Consider the following 18,366-nt stretch of genomic DNA (forward strand, 5'->3'; position numbering starts at 1 on the left):
AACAAACTCTGGTTGTTATAAGTTCATTTAATTTCTCATAGTAATTAATCACCCAGAACATTTTTAAATTTACAATTAGAAAATTCCAGAGGTAAATTTCTGGGCACCATTACCTCTGCAAACCTACCATCATTAGAATTCAATCATGGCACTCTTAAGGATGAAAAGAAAGATAATAAAAGTCTTAAGTACTGACACATAAGTAATGGAGGTTAAGATAGCAGGATTGCAGGAAGCTCATAACTCTTGTTAAGAATTTTTAAAGCAAAGTTATCAAATCTCTGCACACTGGAAAACCTATGTGTTTTGAATATAAATGTAGTTTTTTCATGAAAATCATCTTTTCACTAGTGCCTGTACTTCAGATATTTGTGGCTAATGGCTTTTCCCCAAAATTAAAAGTATGCTAGAAAAAAACTAAGATCATTCTAGGTTTATATTGGGTTGTTCTAGTTTGTTTTCTTCATCTAATCACCTATATGGTATGCTCTAGTATATGACTAAATCTAAGATTTATGTAAGATTGTAAAATTTGGGGTACCTTTATTTGTATCATAGTTCAACCATCACTGGAAGCTCATGTCTCCATATGTGAGCAACCTTGAGATTGGGTCTTTAGGGCAGATTAGAGATTCTGTTTTGTTAATGAATGAATGAATGACAATGAATTTGAGGGCTCTGGATATGATCCTATCCTCCTATGCACCATGATACCAAAACCCCATTATTAAATATGTTGTCTCCTGAATTAACAGTATTTTGTCTTCAGGAATCCCCTCCACAATGCAAATGCCCAAGAAAGGTAATCATTAGACAGCTAGTATATTATTCTTTCTATCAGATCAATCAAAGGGAGGGAATGCAACACAAAAAGATTTGAGCATAGACATGAACAAACTGACGATCCAAGGATTTCCGTAACTTAAAGTCATACACTTTGTAAGAACCAGAGTCAAGCTGTGAATCCAGATTTGCTCCGAAAGCCACATGGACGTAGTGACAGCACAGAATGCTGCTCAGGGTAAATGGTCTGGCAGGTGCCCTGTGTGAAGTTCTGCAGGAGGTGGAAAGCAAACCTTTGGTCACATGGGACAGAGAGTATCAAGAGACCATTTCCCAGAGAAATGGAAAACATGCGTGATATGTAAATTCAGTATTTATCATGCTTTTACTTCAAATTATTCAGAAGAAGGGAAACTCTCCTCTTTTCTTTTACCTGCTGGCCCAATTTCCTGAATACCCTTCCTTTCCTGGAGATCACAGAAGGTGGCTGCATGCCAAGCCAAACATCTCTTCTGCTTAAGTTTTCCCTAGTTCTCTTTTCTGGCTGAGATACAGTGAGGAGGTGTATTGATTTCAGCTCAGATTCTCATCTGGGTCATTCAACCCGCATTCAGCAAGTGGCGTTCTTTCACTGCTGGAGGCAGAGAGACACTGTCAGTCTCTCCCTGGAGGACAGTTGACTAAGTGTGGTAAGACTGTTTGCTGGCATCCCTTCCCTTGTCTGGGTTTGTTTTACATAACAGCATGCCACAACTCTTCAAGGAACAATGCTGGAAATGCCCCTGGCTTCCCTTCTCCTGACATGCAGGAGGGAAACATGAGCATTTGCAAAATGCTGTTGCTCCAAACTCAGCTTTCAGCAGGCAGATAATAAATATTCCTCCGTGCTGAGCTCCTTCCTCTCCTCTCCTCTCCCTCTTCTATCATATGGTTATCTATGACAGTGAAGTTCTGATACTGTACTTCGACTTTTTGAGGAGGCAGGATGAAAAGCAAGGGGCTTCAGTTTCATCATTTCTAAGATGGAAGAATTGAAGAAGTCGGTATCTAAATGTGCATAATTCTGTGGTCATGGTTATCCTGTTATTATTTCAGTAGCATGGACCAAAATCTCTGTGCATGTCTTTTAATGGAATGCCATAGTGAGAAATTTTTAAATTAAGAATCAAGCAACTAAAAGTCTACATCTAGATCTGGTACTAATTATGTGACCCTGGGTATATAATTTCAACTCTCTGAGTCGCAGTTATAGCTGGATTAGGTGATCCTTGATATTCTTTCTAACTGCAAATAGTCTATTATATACTTTCTTTTTTCCAGTTGGCATATCTTTTATTTACTTTAAAGTGATAATATTTTAAAGAAATAATTTTAGAGCTAAAAACATAGGAAGCCTTTTCAAATGTTATTAGTTGTTGATCGGTGTATTTTCTTAACAAGAACAATAGCCAAACTGGCATAGGAAAGCAAGAAAGTTTGTGAGCAATGTTTATGTCACCATAATATTCTTTGCCTTTCTACAGAAGATAAGCTACATGAAATCTTGATGAATTTGACATTGGGTAAGGTTACAGATTTTCCGCAAAAGTTGATACATGGCAAACAAGAAAAGGAAGAGTTTGTTTTTCTCCCTGTTCAGAACACAAGTCTTAAAACATCACTAAGAGTATCTTCCTAACATGAAAAAGATTAAAATGCAAACCCAAACAAAGAACTGTGATATACAACTAGATTCTCAAGATTATAAGACCCTATGAGTTATGTGAAAACATTTAAAAAGTGAAAAAAAAAATGGTAGTAACATTCAATAATGTTTGTTAAGCACCCGGTCTGAGTCCTTGTGCTAAAACACCATAGGAATCATTTATTTAATCCATTCAACAAATCTATGAGGTACAGATGATAATTTTTTCCATTTTCATCTGTGAAAAAAACAGACCAGACAAGTAAAGGAACATTTCTTGCTCAACATTATAAAGCAAATAAAGGTCAAACTAAGAAATAACAGATTTTTTTAAAATTTTTCATCAAATGTTGTATTCCTTAAATTTCAAAAATAAATTTTAGAGCTTCCATTGTTAAAATTTGACGCATATATTACATATGTAAATTTAAATGACAACACTGTGAATTTTTTAATGTTAAAATTATATTTAACGTCTACATAGGGTTTTCATTGATCTATTATTTAATTGAATTTGTTATAATTTATAAGGAAGAGAAAGAGAATTAGAGAAGAGATCGGATTCATCCAAGATCACACAAAGTCACATGTAGGCAGGAATTGGAAGCTAGGTCTGCTGACTTTGAATCTAGTACTTTGCCCACCAACACAGAAAGTTTCCTTTTTTCAGAGAAGTTGAGCTTTTTCGAACCAACTCTATATAGTATGGTAAAATGTACAGAGGTTTTAAAATATATATTGGCAATGATTTTTAACAGATATCTTAAAAATATCCTTGAATTTCACAAAATGAAAAACTTCCTGGGTGAAAGAATTCCATGGGGGCAGGGGTGTGATAGTTTAAAATCGAATGCTTGAGAATAAAGAGCAAGTAAGGTCAAGTTTTTAAACTTATAATTTTGCAGAATATTCCCAGGAGTGATTTGACATCTTGGGGAACATTTTATGATTTGACCTTTTGCAACCACTGCCTGCAGTTGCCTGAATTTGAACAATTTTTTTTTTCCTACCTGCTTTCAAAGCCATTTTAGAAAGCTTGGTATTCTGATAACATTAGGTTTCTCTACCTCTGTGGAGCCTTTTCTTTAAGAAAACGTCAGTGCCTGGGTTAGATTAATCAGGTCCAGCTTCAAATGCAAAGTTACCCAGGCTCATCAAAAGGGTGAAAATGACAAGAAAAATAAAGCGCTTCTACGAATACGCTTATTTCTCCAAAATAGGTTTCTGGGTTTGGGGTTATATTTATTAGTAACATTTCTCTCTTTATCTCTTGATTTTGACCCATTTGTGAGATAGAGTTGTAAATTGAAGAGATAGTATTCAAATATCATCTTGATTGCAGGTAGCCTTGGTTTGTAGGATTCGTTTTTATTTGCAGCTGGGATTCTTACTTTTCCTCCTCCAAGGCTAATATTTGGTATTAACCAACTCAAGAGAGATGTGGGTGTGGGAGAGCATACTCTTGCTTGGAATAGCTGGCTGACACCCACTGAGTCCCCATAGAAGTCATGGAGAGAGACCATGAGGTCATCATCTAAACAGTAATCCATACCTTGATTCAAAAGAGCTTATCAAATGAAGGACAAAAGCAAGGAATTATGAGATCCATTCAGTAAGAAAACACCTAAGTGATGAAGTGTCTTAATTTCACCAATTAGATAACCAAAATGAGTAAAGTGAGAGGAGAAACAGTGGAATCTTTTCTTTCCAATACTTCTAAAAGGGCGTATATTTCTGTTCACAGGTCAGGAAAAAAATGAGGGAAGACAAAGGACATTATGACTCCTAAAGAGGAGTGTCCCCCACAGCAAGTCCAGCTGAATATGTGTACTATAGACTGTAGTAACTGTTTCCTAAAAGCCTAGTTTTGTGATAATATATCTTGGGAAAATGCTAAGTTAAAGGCAATCATCTTCTAGTGCAGAAGCACATATGTGCTAATGTGCATGGTGAACCTCCAGTGGTATGGCATGCTGTTCCACAAAAATCAAATGTTCCTGATTGAAGAAGTCATTATTTTTAGCATATTATGAAACCAATGTTCAGTAAAAAATATTACTTAGAACCATCACTTTAAGAGTATTCCCAACTATTCTCTTCTTCTTTCTCCTCCACTGTATTCTCTTCTTTCTGTTTTGTAATATTTTAAATTCTGGTGGTTCTCAAACTTTGGTAGGAATATTAAACAAGGAATGAAATAAGCTATGAGCTGAAAGAATAAAAATTTGTAAGATTTATAATTATTAAAGAATACAAATTATTTATAAAGACTAAACTTATATAGAATAAATATTTATAAAGACTTTTAACATGCATACTATCAAATCCACAAGATAGCATCCATCTAAATATAATCTGAATCCACATGCCATGATTCAAATGTCCCCCAATGTTTGTACTGCCCTTCTAAACTTTGAAGCTGATAACTTGTTAGAATTATTGAAAAATAATTGGTAAGCCTTGGATTGAGGGTCAAAACATGGTGAGATACCTACTCCAATATTAGTAGCTATAAGAAAGTTACCACAAATTTGAAATCTGTGTATACTAGTCAATGAAATATTTCTAATAGTAAAACATAGGATTTGGGTGGCATTCAGAGCTCCTAGTAGAGCCTTTGGCACCTAAGAGAGAATAAAAAATGGTGGTAATTACAACAAGTATTGATTAATTACAACCAGTTATTGCAACAGGTATTGCAAGAACTTTGTCAGGTTGCTATGGAGAATTTTGTCATCTCTATTTTACAAAATAGGAAACTGAGTCTCAGATTGGTTAGTTAAAATAACCTCCTAATATCACAAATTAGTTTTTGACCAATTTGGGACAGGAACTTGGTTCTTACTAAAGATACTATCCTGTTTTTATAAATTGATGAATACCAAGCAATTTTTAAGGAGAACAAGATTCTATCTCCAGAGTAGATGGAAAAAGTTGTTTCCCATGGATAAGGCATCTGTTTTTCAGGACAGACCTGTGGACCAGGCATTTTTCTGTTGAGAATTCTTTTCTTTCCAGACATCACAAAGAGAATTTCTACTCATTTTCTCTGTGAAGTGCAGTCTTATCATTTCTACGTCAGAAGGGCAAAATGTAACATATCAACCCCAACTCTGTGGCTCTGGGATTACAACTCTGACAAATCAATTATAATCTCTTACTCAAAGGAGCATATCTAGCACTTACCTAACTATGTAAGGTTGAGTAGAAGTAAATGACTGCAATATTTCTTAGAATTTATCAGGTCTTCATTGACACCTCTGTAGATCCCATTTTCTCTATTAAAGCTAATTTTCTCATCAAAGTTAATAGATGCAACTAGACTGTTGTATCTGCTTCTTATTGGCACCTCTCTTCTGAAGTGCTGAAACTATTTCCATTGAACCATGAGAGCTAAGAATGGAATATGAATTCACATTTTAAAATTTCTCCTGAAATGGGACTTCTGCAAAAGGTAAATTAGATCTGTTAGTGTAACAATCATAGTCTATACAAACATTAACTACATATAAAAGAATATTTTGTTACCTCTGACAAAACCTGTTGGTATGTAATTAGTCTGTTCCTCAGAATCTGAGTTGAACAAAACAGCATAATTTTGCTAATGCAAATATGTGAGCTCTAATAATGTATTACTGGCTCTAACAGTGTGTGACTCTAATAGTGTATTACTGGCTTTCATGGATGCATTAATACTAGCAGAAACAAGAATAAGATTGGCTACTTTACTATTACTCCTGAAGGCTGAAGGTAGCCTTTTAACAAAGGAAAAAAAAAATCACTCAACAGGAATATTACCTACCAATGTCACAGAAGTTATTTTGCAAATCGACTGTCCTCAAAAAGCTCTGTGTGCCACTTTTTCTATACTCTGTGTTCGAAAGATGACAAAACACTTTCACTACCGTTAGCAAATGTGTTTCTCACAGTAGCCTTAGCAATAAGTTTGTTTATTCCTACTTTAGTGGGAGAATTTAAACAACTTACCCGCATTTCTGTACCTTATTATATCATGATTGCATGTACTTTAATCCTGGGACTAGATCTGCTACTGTGAATTGCCCTGCTTTTATGTAAAACATGTTTTAATATCTAGTTAGATGTTTGCAGGAGTTACAGTTAATTATACTGGGAAATTGCTGTCTCTTTTGATGGATCAAAGTAGCAAATGTATTCATTTGTAGCTGTAGTTTTAGATTTCTGAGCTGGAGTTGTTTTATTTGGTGAACATATTTGCTTGAACTTGATTTTTTTGAACTTGATTATGGACTCAGACAAATGAATTGCATTACAAAATTCCACAATGGGCTAGGCATCTGTGGTAGCTTTTTTGGGGGGTGAGAAAGGGAACCTCTTGCATAAAGAGAATTTTCTAGTAAAGGAAGGCAGAAAACTGGGATATTAGCAAAGACCTCGCTCTGTGAACCTAGAGAAAACCACTACATTTGGAGGCTTTGCAAATACTGAGCTTTCTTTCATCTAAAGCTATCTGCCAAGAGAAAATGTCTGCTTTTGTCGAGTCAGAGGCAGGCTGGTATTCCAGACAAATGAGTTTTCAGCTTCCTAAAGCTAATATGTGCATTATATAATGTTCAAGAGTAAACGAAGGCTCTGTTTGTCATTGAGGGCCCCAGTTATCCAAACCAGCTTTCTATATTAACCACATTCTTGACATTCAACAATTAGTCAGCTTTCCACATTGTTTTTATTTGTTTTTTTGGATTTATCATCACCGTCCTAACCACTGATTTAGAATGCAGAGGCTATTTTCTACAGAAGGAGTAATGGGTTTATAAGGCAGGATTCTTGGGCCTGCCACTAGGTAGCTGTCTCTTTGGATAATGCTTTATCCTTCTTTGATGAACGTAAACTGCTTAATCTTTAAGAGGATAGAATTGGTTGGTATAGGTTTATTCTAAGACACTTTCTAACTCTAACTCTCTTTTGAATATTTAGTAAGTTTCTCCTATGTTTATTATGGGTCAGAACAGTGTTTAATCATATTTCATAGATTACTCTGCTTTGTCATAACTGACATTGACGTACCATCCTATTTTCCAGGAATTGTACCAAGAATGGTATGTATATTAACTCTTTTTATGTTCACAATATCACTGTGAAGTGGATTCTATTATTATTCTTACTTTACAGATAAAGAAGTTGAGACTCAGAGACATAGGAAAGTTGCCTGAAATCACACAACCAGTTAGTGACAGGATTTGAATTTTGAACCCAGTTAATCTGATATTTGCCCTTGCAGTGGACACTGTTGATGCCCCTGCCACTCTATCACCTTCCTTGATCTCACACACCCATCTCTCAGATGCTTAGGGGTTGGCTGCTGACAGCTCACTACTTGCCACTTTTTCTAGAGAAATACCATTGGCCAAAATAAAGCCATCTCAGCTAAGAGACTAAGACCATCCCTCCTCAGCAGCCTGCAGGGAACAAATTACTGCTCTCCTTCTAGGGAAAATGATTCAAACCAGTTCCCATTCTTCACTGTAGTTCTCCACCCCTGCCCTCGGTGGATATTCAGATGGAGTCTTTAAAGGATAAATTTAAACCAGAAAAATTATGTGAATGCACTTTTTAAAATTATATTTCCCTCAATTGCTATTTTGTTCTTCACGAACTTAATAGATGAAATCAGAACGGCAAAGTTTTTAAACAAAAACACACCTAGTAGACTTGGCAGACTGTGATGCTTGTGTTTTAGCAGCCAAACCCATTTGTACTCTTCTTTCACTAATTGGATCTGGCTGAGAATCTCAAATCACTAAATAATACTAAACATAATGCAGCCACTCTGATAAAGCTGATTTTCCTTCTCTCTTTTTTTTTTTCTTGGCAAGCAGTTAGTATTGCTAACAGCTCACTGTGACCTTATGTCCACTGACATTAAGTTCAGCAAAAATTTTTCCAGAAGCAATAATTTGTAATGTAAAAGTTTAATATCTTAAAAGCCAATGTTGATCTCCACTTTGGTTTTAAAGACTTTTGGTGTATAGCTCATCTAGAATTTTCTTCATGTCATACTGAGCTAAAGCATTTATTTATGTAACAAATAATTGTGGAATTCCCTCTATGTCCCAGGCACTGTGCTAGATGCTCAGAATAAAATAGCGAGCAAAATAGCTAGAGCTACATCCCTTATAGAGCTCATAAAATAATTATAATCTAAAGTATAATCCAGTATTCACCATCATATATTTTTATTGTGACCTTACTGAGCTCTTACTATGATGTCTTACTGAGGACATTTGATGTAATAAGAGCTTCTTTCATGATGAGATACATTAATTGACGTTTGAAAAATAAATGGAGTGAAGTGAGTAAAGAAAGATGGGATATTAGAGTTGAGGCCAGAGGAGGCAGCAGGTGAAAGAACCCTGTGGGAAGAGGAAGCAGGGTGAGGAAGGCATGTAAAGAACTACAAGAACCCCAATCAGTGAAGAATCACTATTTAATATGAGTCCAGGAATATGGTGAGGGAAAAACAAAACAAAACAAAACAACATATGAAGCCCTAGAGAACAAGTTAAAGAATTTTAGTGTGTCCTGATATCAATGGGCAATTATTGAAGAGTCTGGAGGTATTTATATGTATAGGCATGATCAGAGGGTAGAGAACATTTCAGAAGTTGAGAGCTACATATTGCAAACAAGGTCAAAATAATGAGAAGTTTCCCCTTGGAAAAGCAGAAAATAAATCATATGACTGAGCTAAAAGTGGGGAGATTATAAAGCTGGGATAGTTCAGGATGGATCAAGCAAACTGGGCCAGAATCACAAGTTAAGCAGTGCGAATTTCATACTGAGATGCTCAAGGGGAATGACCTGAAAAAATATGTATTCTAGAAAGAAAAGCTTGGTTTAGCACTGTCCAATTGAATGTTCCATGATGAAGGAACTGCTCTATAATCTGTACTGTCCAATACACTAGTCACTAGCTACATGTAGCTCTCGCGCACTTGAAATGTGGTTTGTGCAACTAAGAAAGTAAATTTAATTTTTTAAAGTATGTTTAATATGGCTACCATTTTAGATAGGACAGGTGTAGTCATATTGTGGAATATATGTGTGTGGGGTAGTGGTGCTTGTGGTGGCACAGGTGGTCAGAAAGTTGGAATGAAGAAAAGGAGTAAAGAGATTATTCAGCAATCTAGGAGAGAAATGATGGCAGGAAGAATAAAGACAGAAAAATCATAGAGGCAAGAAATAAAAACATTTATTTGTCTAGGGCTCAGAGGACACAAATAGAATAATAAGAGAGAAAGACCTAGGTTAAATTTAGATTACCCACAGCCTTGATGCCAGGTTTAGAAGCCTGGGCTTTCTCTGAAGAGGAGTGTGGACCTATTTAAGTTTAGTGAAGACAGGTTTCTTTACTCAGATTTTTCAAAAATGTGCCTGTCAGAAAGTTTAATTGTGGTGTGTAAGATAAATTAGCATGTATCTGTTATATGAGAACTCTTGTGCCATTATGTAGCGATAGTATACTGATATGACTTTCTTGGCCTGACAGCTCCTTGATGGCAAAAGCTAGAGCTTAGCTATATATTTTTTTCCCTCTCTTGACCTCACAGGACCTGGTTGGCAGGAGATATTGAATGTACTCCAGAAGAGTTAATGAGAGAATAAACAACCCCGAGAATGGTGGGCAGGTGATGAATGCAGAAACTGCTTGAGAGTAGCATTTATAGAAGTTTGCAACTGATTAATTTGGAAATCTTTTATCCACAACAATGTTCTGGATCCCTTAAGCTCAGGGATTGGGATTCTGCCCAAAGATTGAGTATTCTACCTAGAATTCTAGGCACATAACAAACCATGAGAAAATTTTGGTGCCAATTGCATGCAAATATTTGAAAACTTTTGTTTCTGTAGTGTTTATCCAAGAAATTTTAAAATAAAATATGTTTTTTATATACTTTCAGATTATCTTCCTAAAAATTCACATCATTGTGTATCCCCACCAACAGTGTGTACCTCTGATCCCTGTCCACATCTTTCCAGGACCAAACATTACTAAGGAATTTATTTTTTCCTCAATCTGCCAGGCAAAAAATGAAATAGTATTATTTGATGTTGGATTTCACTGATCCCTTCTGAAGATGAGTTTTCAAATATTTTGTATTTATAAGTTCTTCATTCCTTTTTTTAGCTTAGTTAAAAATTTAGGTTTTTTTTTCTCAATGACAAATGGGAATTCTTTATATATTGGTGATATTAGCCTTTGAATTCTTATTTATTTTGGAAATATCTCACCACACTCAAATGTGGTGTTTTGCCCTTTGAAACTAGTTATAGCAGTCTTTCTTTTTCTTTTATTTTCTTTCTTTCTTTCTTTCTTTTTTTTTTTTTTTGAAACAAAGTCTCACTCTGTCACCCACAGTGGAGTGCAGGAGTCTGAGGTGAAGTAGAAAGATCTCCACCCACCCACTGCAACCTGCAACCTGCAACCTCCACGTCCCAGGCTCAAGGGATCCTTCCACCTCAGTCCCTGGAGTAGCTGGGACTACAGGTGCATGCTGCCACGCCCGGCTAATTTTTGGTACTTTTTTTTTTGTAGTGATAGATTTTCACTATGTTGCCCAGGCTGGTGTTGAACTCCTGGACTCAAGCAATCCACGCGCCTTGTGCTCCCCAAGTGAGGGGATTACAAGTGCGAGCCACCGCGCCCTCACTGCAGTCTTGATAACACAGAAGTCTTACATTTTACACAGTCAACCCCATAACTTTTTGCCTTTATGCGTTTTAAATTTTATGTTATACTTGACAAAGCTTTTTCCACACTAAGATTATATAGACATTCTATAGTTTTCATTCTGTAGTATTTATATTCGCTCATAAATTTGGATCTTTGTTCCATCTTAAATTTATTTTGTGTATTAGAGTGAGGTACAGATCTAATTTCAGAAAACAATTTTCCCAAATGAAAACTCAATCAACTCTCCTGCATGCCTTTGGTCAAAATCAGCCTCATGGAATTATGCCCCCAATTCAAGTGTTTAATGAGGGATGCCAAAGCTAGATCAAATGCATTGTCCCAGAACATCTCTGTCTACCTGGGTTGTAGAAAAAGAATAATCCTATGTCCTATTAACACATTTAATTTAGAATCAGTTATGAGGCCCCCTATGTCTTAATCTCCACATTACCTAATACACTGCTCTATGCATAGCAGTGATTCAAAATATCTGTGGACTTAAAAAAGCAGCTAGAGAAAGGAATGTAAAGAAGAGTACAACACTATTTATGCCTTCAAAGATAACCTAGTAGAATAAGATACACTTTATTCAACTATGTTTTAGTTGAATAAGAATGACGAGAGAGGCACAAAGTGATGATATATTTGATACTTCATTTTTTTCACCATCCTGATAAAGCATTTAGGATATTTACAGATAATATATGCAAACCATTCAGCCCAGTGTCTACACATAGTAGGCTTTCATGACTGGTAACTTGAAAATTATTTTCTATTATTTCAGGGGTTCAATAGAGGGATAGACTTATTTGCCACGGAATCTTCAAGTTTTTAAGATGAGATAGTTTCATGTAGAAAATGAGAATCTAAATGCTCCACTAAATATTAAATTTTAAAACTATCGTATGGTTATTTACCAATACAGCTTAAAAAAAGAAAACCTGCGATTGATAGTCTCTTCCTAAAACTAGACATAAGAATCTCACACACAAAAAAAGATAAACATGAATGAATGTTTCAAATTATATGTCTCCGCTTTTCAATCATAGCCTTCATCTATAAACTCTAAATTAAGACCAAAGCAGGAATGAAACTCATACATAAAATAATGTAACTTTAATGTCGTATTTTAGGATAAATCAATACGAGGAATAAATCTGAAGTGGCAGAAGTAACCACCTTTGACTTGCTTGGCATTTAAACCTTTTGGGCTTGGGGAATCACTGATGCGGCACTTTAAGGGGATTTGATTTTATAGGCTCTTTAGTCCAAGAGTTTTTAGGAATACAAAAAGCGACGTGGCCTTGGAGATATGACAGGCATCAGGCTGTCGCTGTGAAGCTGCTTTGCTTTTAAATGGCTTGTTCTCAAGTTTGAATCCATAATCCACTGGTAGAAAAGCTGTAGACTTGCTGGCAAAGATGAGAGATGCTCAGAAGCCATTACCTTATAATAGAAATTGATAGATAAGTGGACCATGGAAGTTTAGACTCTGACCTAAAGGGAAGTGGAGAATTGAATTGAGGTAATTATCTTGTTAACTTTGGACAAAATTAAAGTTCACCTTTAAAAGTGCCAGATCATTAATACCAAAGTGCAGATCCTCATTCACTTACATGATAAGGTGAAAAGAAGTTACTAAAATTGTCTAGCTTTATTTAAAACATGATAATTCATAATTTTTTATTTAAACACATTTAAAATGTGCAGAAAGCTCAAGGACTGGGAAAATAGGAGAAAAGGTACCCCCGAATATTATTATTTAAATGAAAAACCTTCCTTTATTACTTTGCTTTTCCTATCTGGAATAAGAGGGGATGCATTTGCCTTTAGTATTCTGATCAAAGAAATGAGAAAGAAAAAGATGGATGTTAATAGAAGTCATCTCAAATTAAATCTTTTACTCTTCAATCATAGCCTGTGTCTGTTATATTCTAAATTAGGACAAAAGCAGAGACCAAACTAATTTATGAAATGCTATGGCTTTAAATAGCTTATGTTCAATAAATTAACACAGAGAAGCATATGCTGTGGGAATTAGCTAAAATCTATTATCGTTGATAAAAAATTTCTACCTTCAAGTCTTTAGGCACAGTTGCTAGATAATTGCTACTTATTGATCTCTGGGAGGAAACTGATGTCCCATTGGAAGCCTAATTCCCTGATCAGTGCTAGGTCATGATCACTACCTCAACCAGGTCTGACTTAAACCAGTAACTGTATGCCAATCTACCAAAAGGAAGTGTTAAGAGGCATTCAAAACCCCACTTAGGAAATATTGCAAGGTTAGGGGACAGTCTACTCCCTCAAAGAGCAGCCAATAAAGGCCTTTCTATTTCAGCAGCTTTGAGGGGTATGGGGTGAAGCTTGAGAGTGGGAAAGAAAAACTAGACTGAGTAGTAACAACTCACCCTGCTAATTCAATCTTCTCTGCGTGAGGCTTCTAGGGCACCTTATTTTCAAATCAGATTAAATCAGCCAAGTAAGTAGGGAAACGTAGGCACAAAGCCAACTAATCAAGCTAAAAGATATGATTTGAATTTAATTATCTATGTATTTTAGAGCAAAATATAATTTAGCAAAGAAAAAAGAAGCAACATTTGCAGTGTGGTGATTCCTCAGGGATCTAGAACTAGAAATTCCATTTGACCCAGCCATCCCATTACTGGGTATATGCCCAAAGGACTATAAATCATGCTGCTATAAAGACACATGCACACGTATGTTTATTGCAGCATTATTCACAATAGCAAAGACTTGGAACCAACCCAAATGTCCAACAATGATAGACTGGATTAAGAAAATGTGGCACATATACACCGTGGAATACTATGCAGCCATAAAAAATGATGAGTTCACATCCTTTAGGGACATGGATGAAATTGGAAATCATCATTCTCAGTAAACTATCGCAAGAACAAAAAACCAAACACCGCATATTCTCACTCATAGGTGGGAATTGAACAATGAGAACACACGGACACAGGAAGGGGAACATCACACTTCGGGGACTGTTGTGGGGTGGGAGGAGGGGGGAGGGATAGCATTGGGAGATAAACCTAATGCTAGATGACGAGTTGGTGGGTGCACTGCACCAGCATGGCACATGTATACATATGTAACTTACCTGCACGTTGCGCACATCTACCATAGAGCCTAAAGTGTAATAATAATAATAATAATAATCAAAAGAAAAAAAAAGAAAAAAAAAAAAAGAAAAGCTATCTCATTTATTCATCTCACATTGTGAATGCAGATACAATATTTGAAACTGATATTCTCTAAGAATATTTTTAAAAAGTGTAGTAACTGGGATGTGTTTCTGTAATATATTTTCTGATTTTAAAAATTAAAATGTTTTAAAATTTTACTTGGGATGATTCAAAATGAATGACGTGGAATTTTAAGAGCAACTTATGCATCATGACTTTAAAAAGAGACTTCAAATTGTGTCACAATAAATCGTTCTCATGCATGGCTACATGGTTATTCCCTTATTCTTTTAGTAGTTTTTCTTAATATATTCTCTGGATTATTTACGTAAATTTTGCTTCTTGTTTTCTTTTTCTTTTCTTTTTTTAGAAGGAGTCTGGCTCTGTTGCCCAGGCTGGAGTGCAGTGGCGCGATCTCGGCTCACTGCAAGCTCTACCACCCGGGTTCACGCCATTCTCCTGCCTCAGCCTCCCGAGTAGCTGGGACTACAGGCGCCCGCCACCACGCCCAGCTAATTTTTTGTATTTTTTAGTAGAGACGGGGTTTCGCCGTGTTAGCCAGGATGGTCTCGATTTCCTGACCTCGTGATCCGCCCGCCTCAGCCTCCCAAAGCGCTGGGATTACAGGCGTGAGCCACCGCGCCCAGCCAAATTTTGCTTTTTAATTCAAATGTTCCATAATATATCTTCTTGATTTTTAGAGGATTTTATGTGTACGATTTATAAAGACATTAACTGATTTGCACAATTACTTGACAAATGTTACTGAATGCCTGTTTGGAGTCATGCAGAATGCTAAGTACTAGTTTGCAATGGTGGGCTTAAATGGGCACTGTTTGTAGACTCATGCAGATGAAGTCCAGTAGGGGGAAAGATACTGCAAAAATCACCACAGAAATGAATAAACACTTAAAATTTAAAGTAACTGCTATAAAGGATAACCATGTGATTCAATGAACATGTGAAAAAATGTCTCATCATAGGAATTTAGTTATAAATTCTGAGTAAAATATTCATTTATTAGTGTCAAGCACCAGGATATTCCTGTATGTTTTTTATAGATAAAGATTTCATCCTAAGAAATAAGAGGAAATTGTTACAAAACCTAGAATGAATTGCAGACAAGATACGCACAGTGTAGAAATACTGTTCCCTACCCTCCTCACCAAACATTTTTATAACGTTTGTGAAATAGGAAGAGAGGACGTCAGAAAGCACAGAAAGAAGAAAATATGATCAGTATGCTAAAAATGTTTCCTTCCATCTAGTAGACAAATTGCTTCTAAAAGAGTTGGGATTCAGTTCAGGTTGTGTTTCATTTTTGTCTTTTAACCCAAGTGGGCAAAAATAGTTTTCAACATACCACTTGTAGAAAACTCTTAATTTAAATGTGTGTGCATGACACACATTTATTAAAATACATTATTAAAAATACATGCTTATTTTTAATGCTTTCCAGTGATTGATAAAGCATTGTATGGTGTTATATTTGTTCTGTTCCAGGAGATTATGTGGTCATGTCTGTCTACTTTGATCTGAGCAGAAGAATGGGATACTTTACCATCCAGACCTATATCCCCTGCACACTCATTGTCGTCCTATCCTGGGTGTCTTTCTGGATCAATAAGGATGCTGTTCCAGCCAGAACATCTTTAGGTGAGAAATCTTTGTTTATGTTGCAGTTTCTCAAGATAAGTACCAAATACAAGTAATTTTTATTTCCATTTCTATGTTGATGTGCTTTAAATTTAGCCTGCAATTGCATAGAAATACCATTTGTTTCATATTCAAGAAAATTGGCATTTTTTATTCACAATAGCAAAGACTTGGAACCAACCCAAGTGTCCATCAATGATAGACTGGATTAAGAAAATGTGGCACATATACACCGTGGAATACTATGCAGCCATAAAAAATGATGAGTTCATGTCCTTTGTAGGGACATGGATGAAGCTGGAAACCATCACTCTCAGCAACCTATTGCAAGGACAAAAAACCAAACACCGCATGTTCTCACTCATAGGTGGGAATTGAACAATGAGAACACATGCACATAGGAAGGTGAACATCACACACCTGGCCTGTTGTGGGGTGGAGGGAGGGGGGTGGAAAAGCATTAGGAGATATACCTAACGTTAAATGACGAGTTAATGGGTGCAGCACACCAACATGGCACATGTATACATATGTAACAAACCTGCACGTTGTGCACATGTACCCTAAAACTTAAAGCATAATAAAAAAAAAAGATTTTTTTTTTCTATAGTTGGGTTCTCCTTAGTTACCTTGATAAGTTTTCTTGAGTAACTTTTCTTAAGACATTTTAGTTAACTGTTTTTTAAAAACCATTTTAATATTAACAAATGTGTTTGTTTAGGTCTCTGGGTAATATGCTGAAGCTGCTCGCACCAGCTCATGCAAGTTGATTGTGTTTATCTCTTCCCATCTTGGTATACAGTGATGTCACATTGTTAATGTGAAATCAGCCAAGAAGGAAATATTAACAACATGGAAACAAAAGTCAGGGCCTTCTTTTTTCTAGAATTAATTGTTACACATTTACCAGCATGCCATTGGCTGTTGGCTATTCCCCACATGAATAATTATTGGTTTAACATTTGAAGTAATTGGCTCTTTACAGAACAGCCATGGAAAAAAATATTTTTGAGAAAACATATTAATCTGTGAAATTTTTGGGGGAAAAGCAACTCTTAAGATTATTTGCAATTTGCTCAATCTAATATGTATGGTGATCTTTGTCTTGAATTTTCACATCTGTTTCTTCACATGGGGAAGAAGACTCACACAGACTAAAACAAAGCCCAACACATGAAACTTTTTAAAACCTTAACTAAAAATAAAGCTAGTGAGACATGAACAAAATTCAACACCCTTTCATCAGCTATGTAAAACCTAGAACCACATCCCTTGCTAACTGTCTAAAAAGTCAGTAGGGTGTAATAGCTAGGAAATTGGGTTTTGGAGTCCCACAAATATGGGTTTGACATCACACATTTACTATAACATTAGAATGTCGTTTAATCTCTAATTCACAGTTTCCTCATATACAAAACATGTATAATTTCCTGTACCTAACTTTCTGGGTTCTACTAGGGTTAAATAAAGTATTCGATGCAAATTGCACATAAATAGTAAAGCCTCAGAAATGTTGGCTACTATAGTCATTTTCTGACAAAATGGTCTGTACTAAGTTATTAAGCTGAGGGCAGAAGTGATTACTGGGGGAAAAGACATCATTTGCATATCTGTCCTTTTCCAAACCTAATTTAGTTTCCCATCTGTTTCAAAAGAAAGTTATTTTGATTTTTCCTGTTATATGTGGTACTTTGTGCTACAAGTCCTTCTCAAAAATTAAAATATCTTGTCTAATGCTACATGCTGAAACAAACCCCAAATATTTTGAGCCTATTACTTTAGGACTATTACTTGTCACTATGAACAGATACATACTGCATTACAAGCTTCTAAGTCTCTCATCAGACTGTCAGTCTTGTACATCTCTAGTACAGTGCCTGGAACATGGCTGGTACCTCAAATAATTGTTCAATTGATGTAAACACTTATGTATGGCTGGAGCAAATACATTGATGTATTCTAATCCACCCTCTTCCCAAAAACATTTTAAGGAAGAGATTTCCAATCAATCTCTCCTTTGAAGCCTGGATTCTTGCTGGCCAAAATCTCTCTCATGACTTCTTGGGTAACTCATTTAACCCACTCAGTAAATAAGTATTCACTGGCAAAGGATCATGGTGGAAGAAGGGATCAAAGTGAGTGAGTTTTGGAATGAGCGAGAGGCCCTTGAGCAAATAGCAGATAGGTGCTTCTACTTGTTTGTAATTTGTAAGTCAGGAATGCTCAATATGGTCTCGATGTCTTTTCTCTTCTTCACAACACCTGCATGTAGAAGTTGCTGTAATGATCATTATTATCACAATTTTTAGAGCTGAGCT

General features: G+C 35.9%; 1 protein-coding gene across 1 annotated transcript in view; it reads left to right on the top strand.

Moving 5' to 3' along the window:
* Positions 1–18,366, top strand: part of GABRG2 (gamma-aminobutyric acid type A receptor subunit gamma2) — an 87,216-nt gene that overhangs the window by 56,616 nt on the left and 12,234 nt on the right. The window contains 1 exon segment of the mRNA NM_001133740.1: positions 15,896–16,048. Within this exon segment, the coding sequence (NP_001127212.1) occupies positions 15,896–16,048 (153 nt within the window).

Source organism: Pongo abelii, chromosome 4 (assembly GCF_028885655.2).
Source record: "Pongo abelii isolate AG06213 chromosome 4, NHGRI_mPonAbe1-v2.0_pri, whole genome shotgun sequence".
Classification (NCBI taxonomy): Eukaryota; Metazoa; Chordata; class Mammalia; order Primates; family Hominidae; genus Pongo; species Pongo abelii.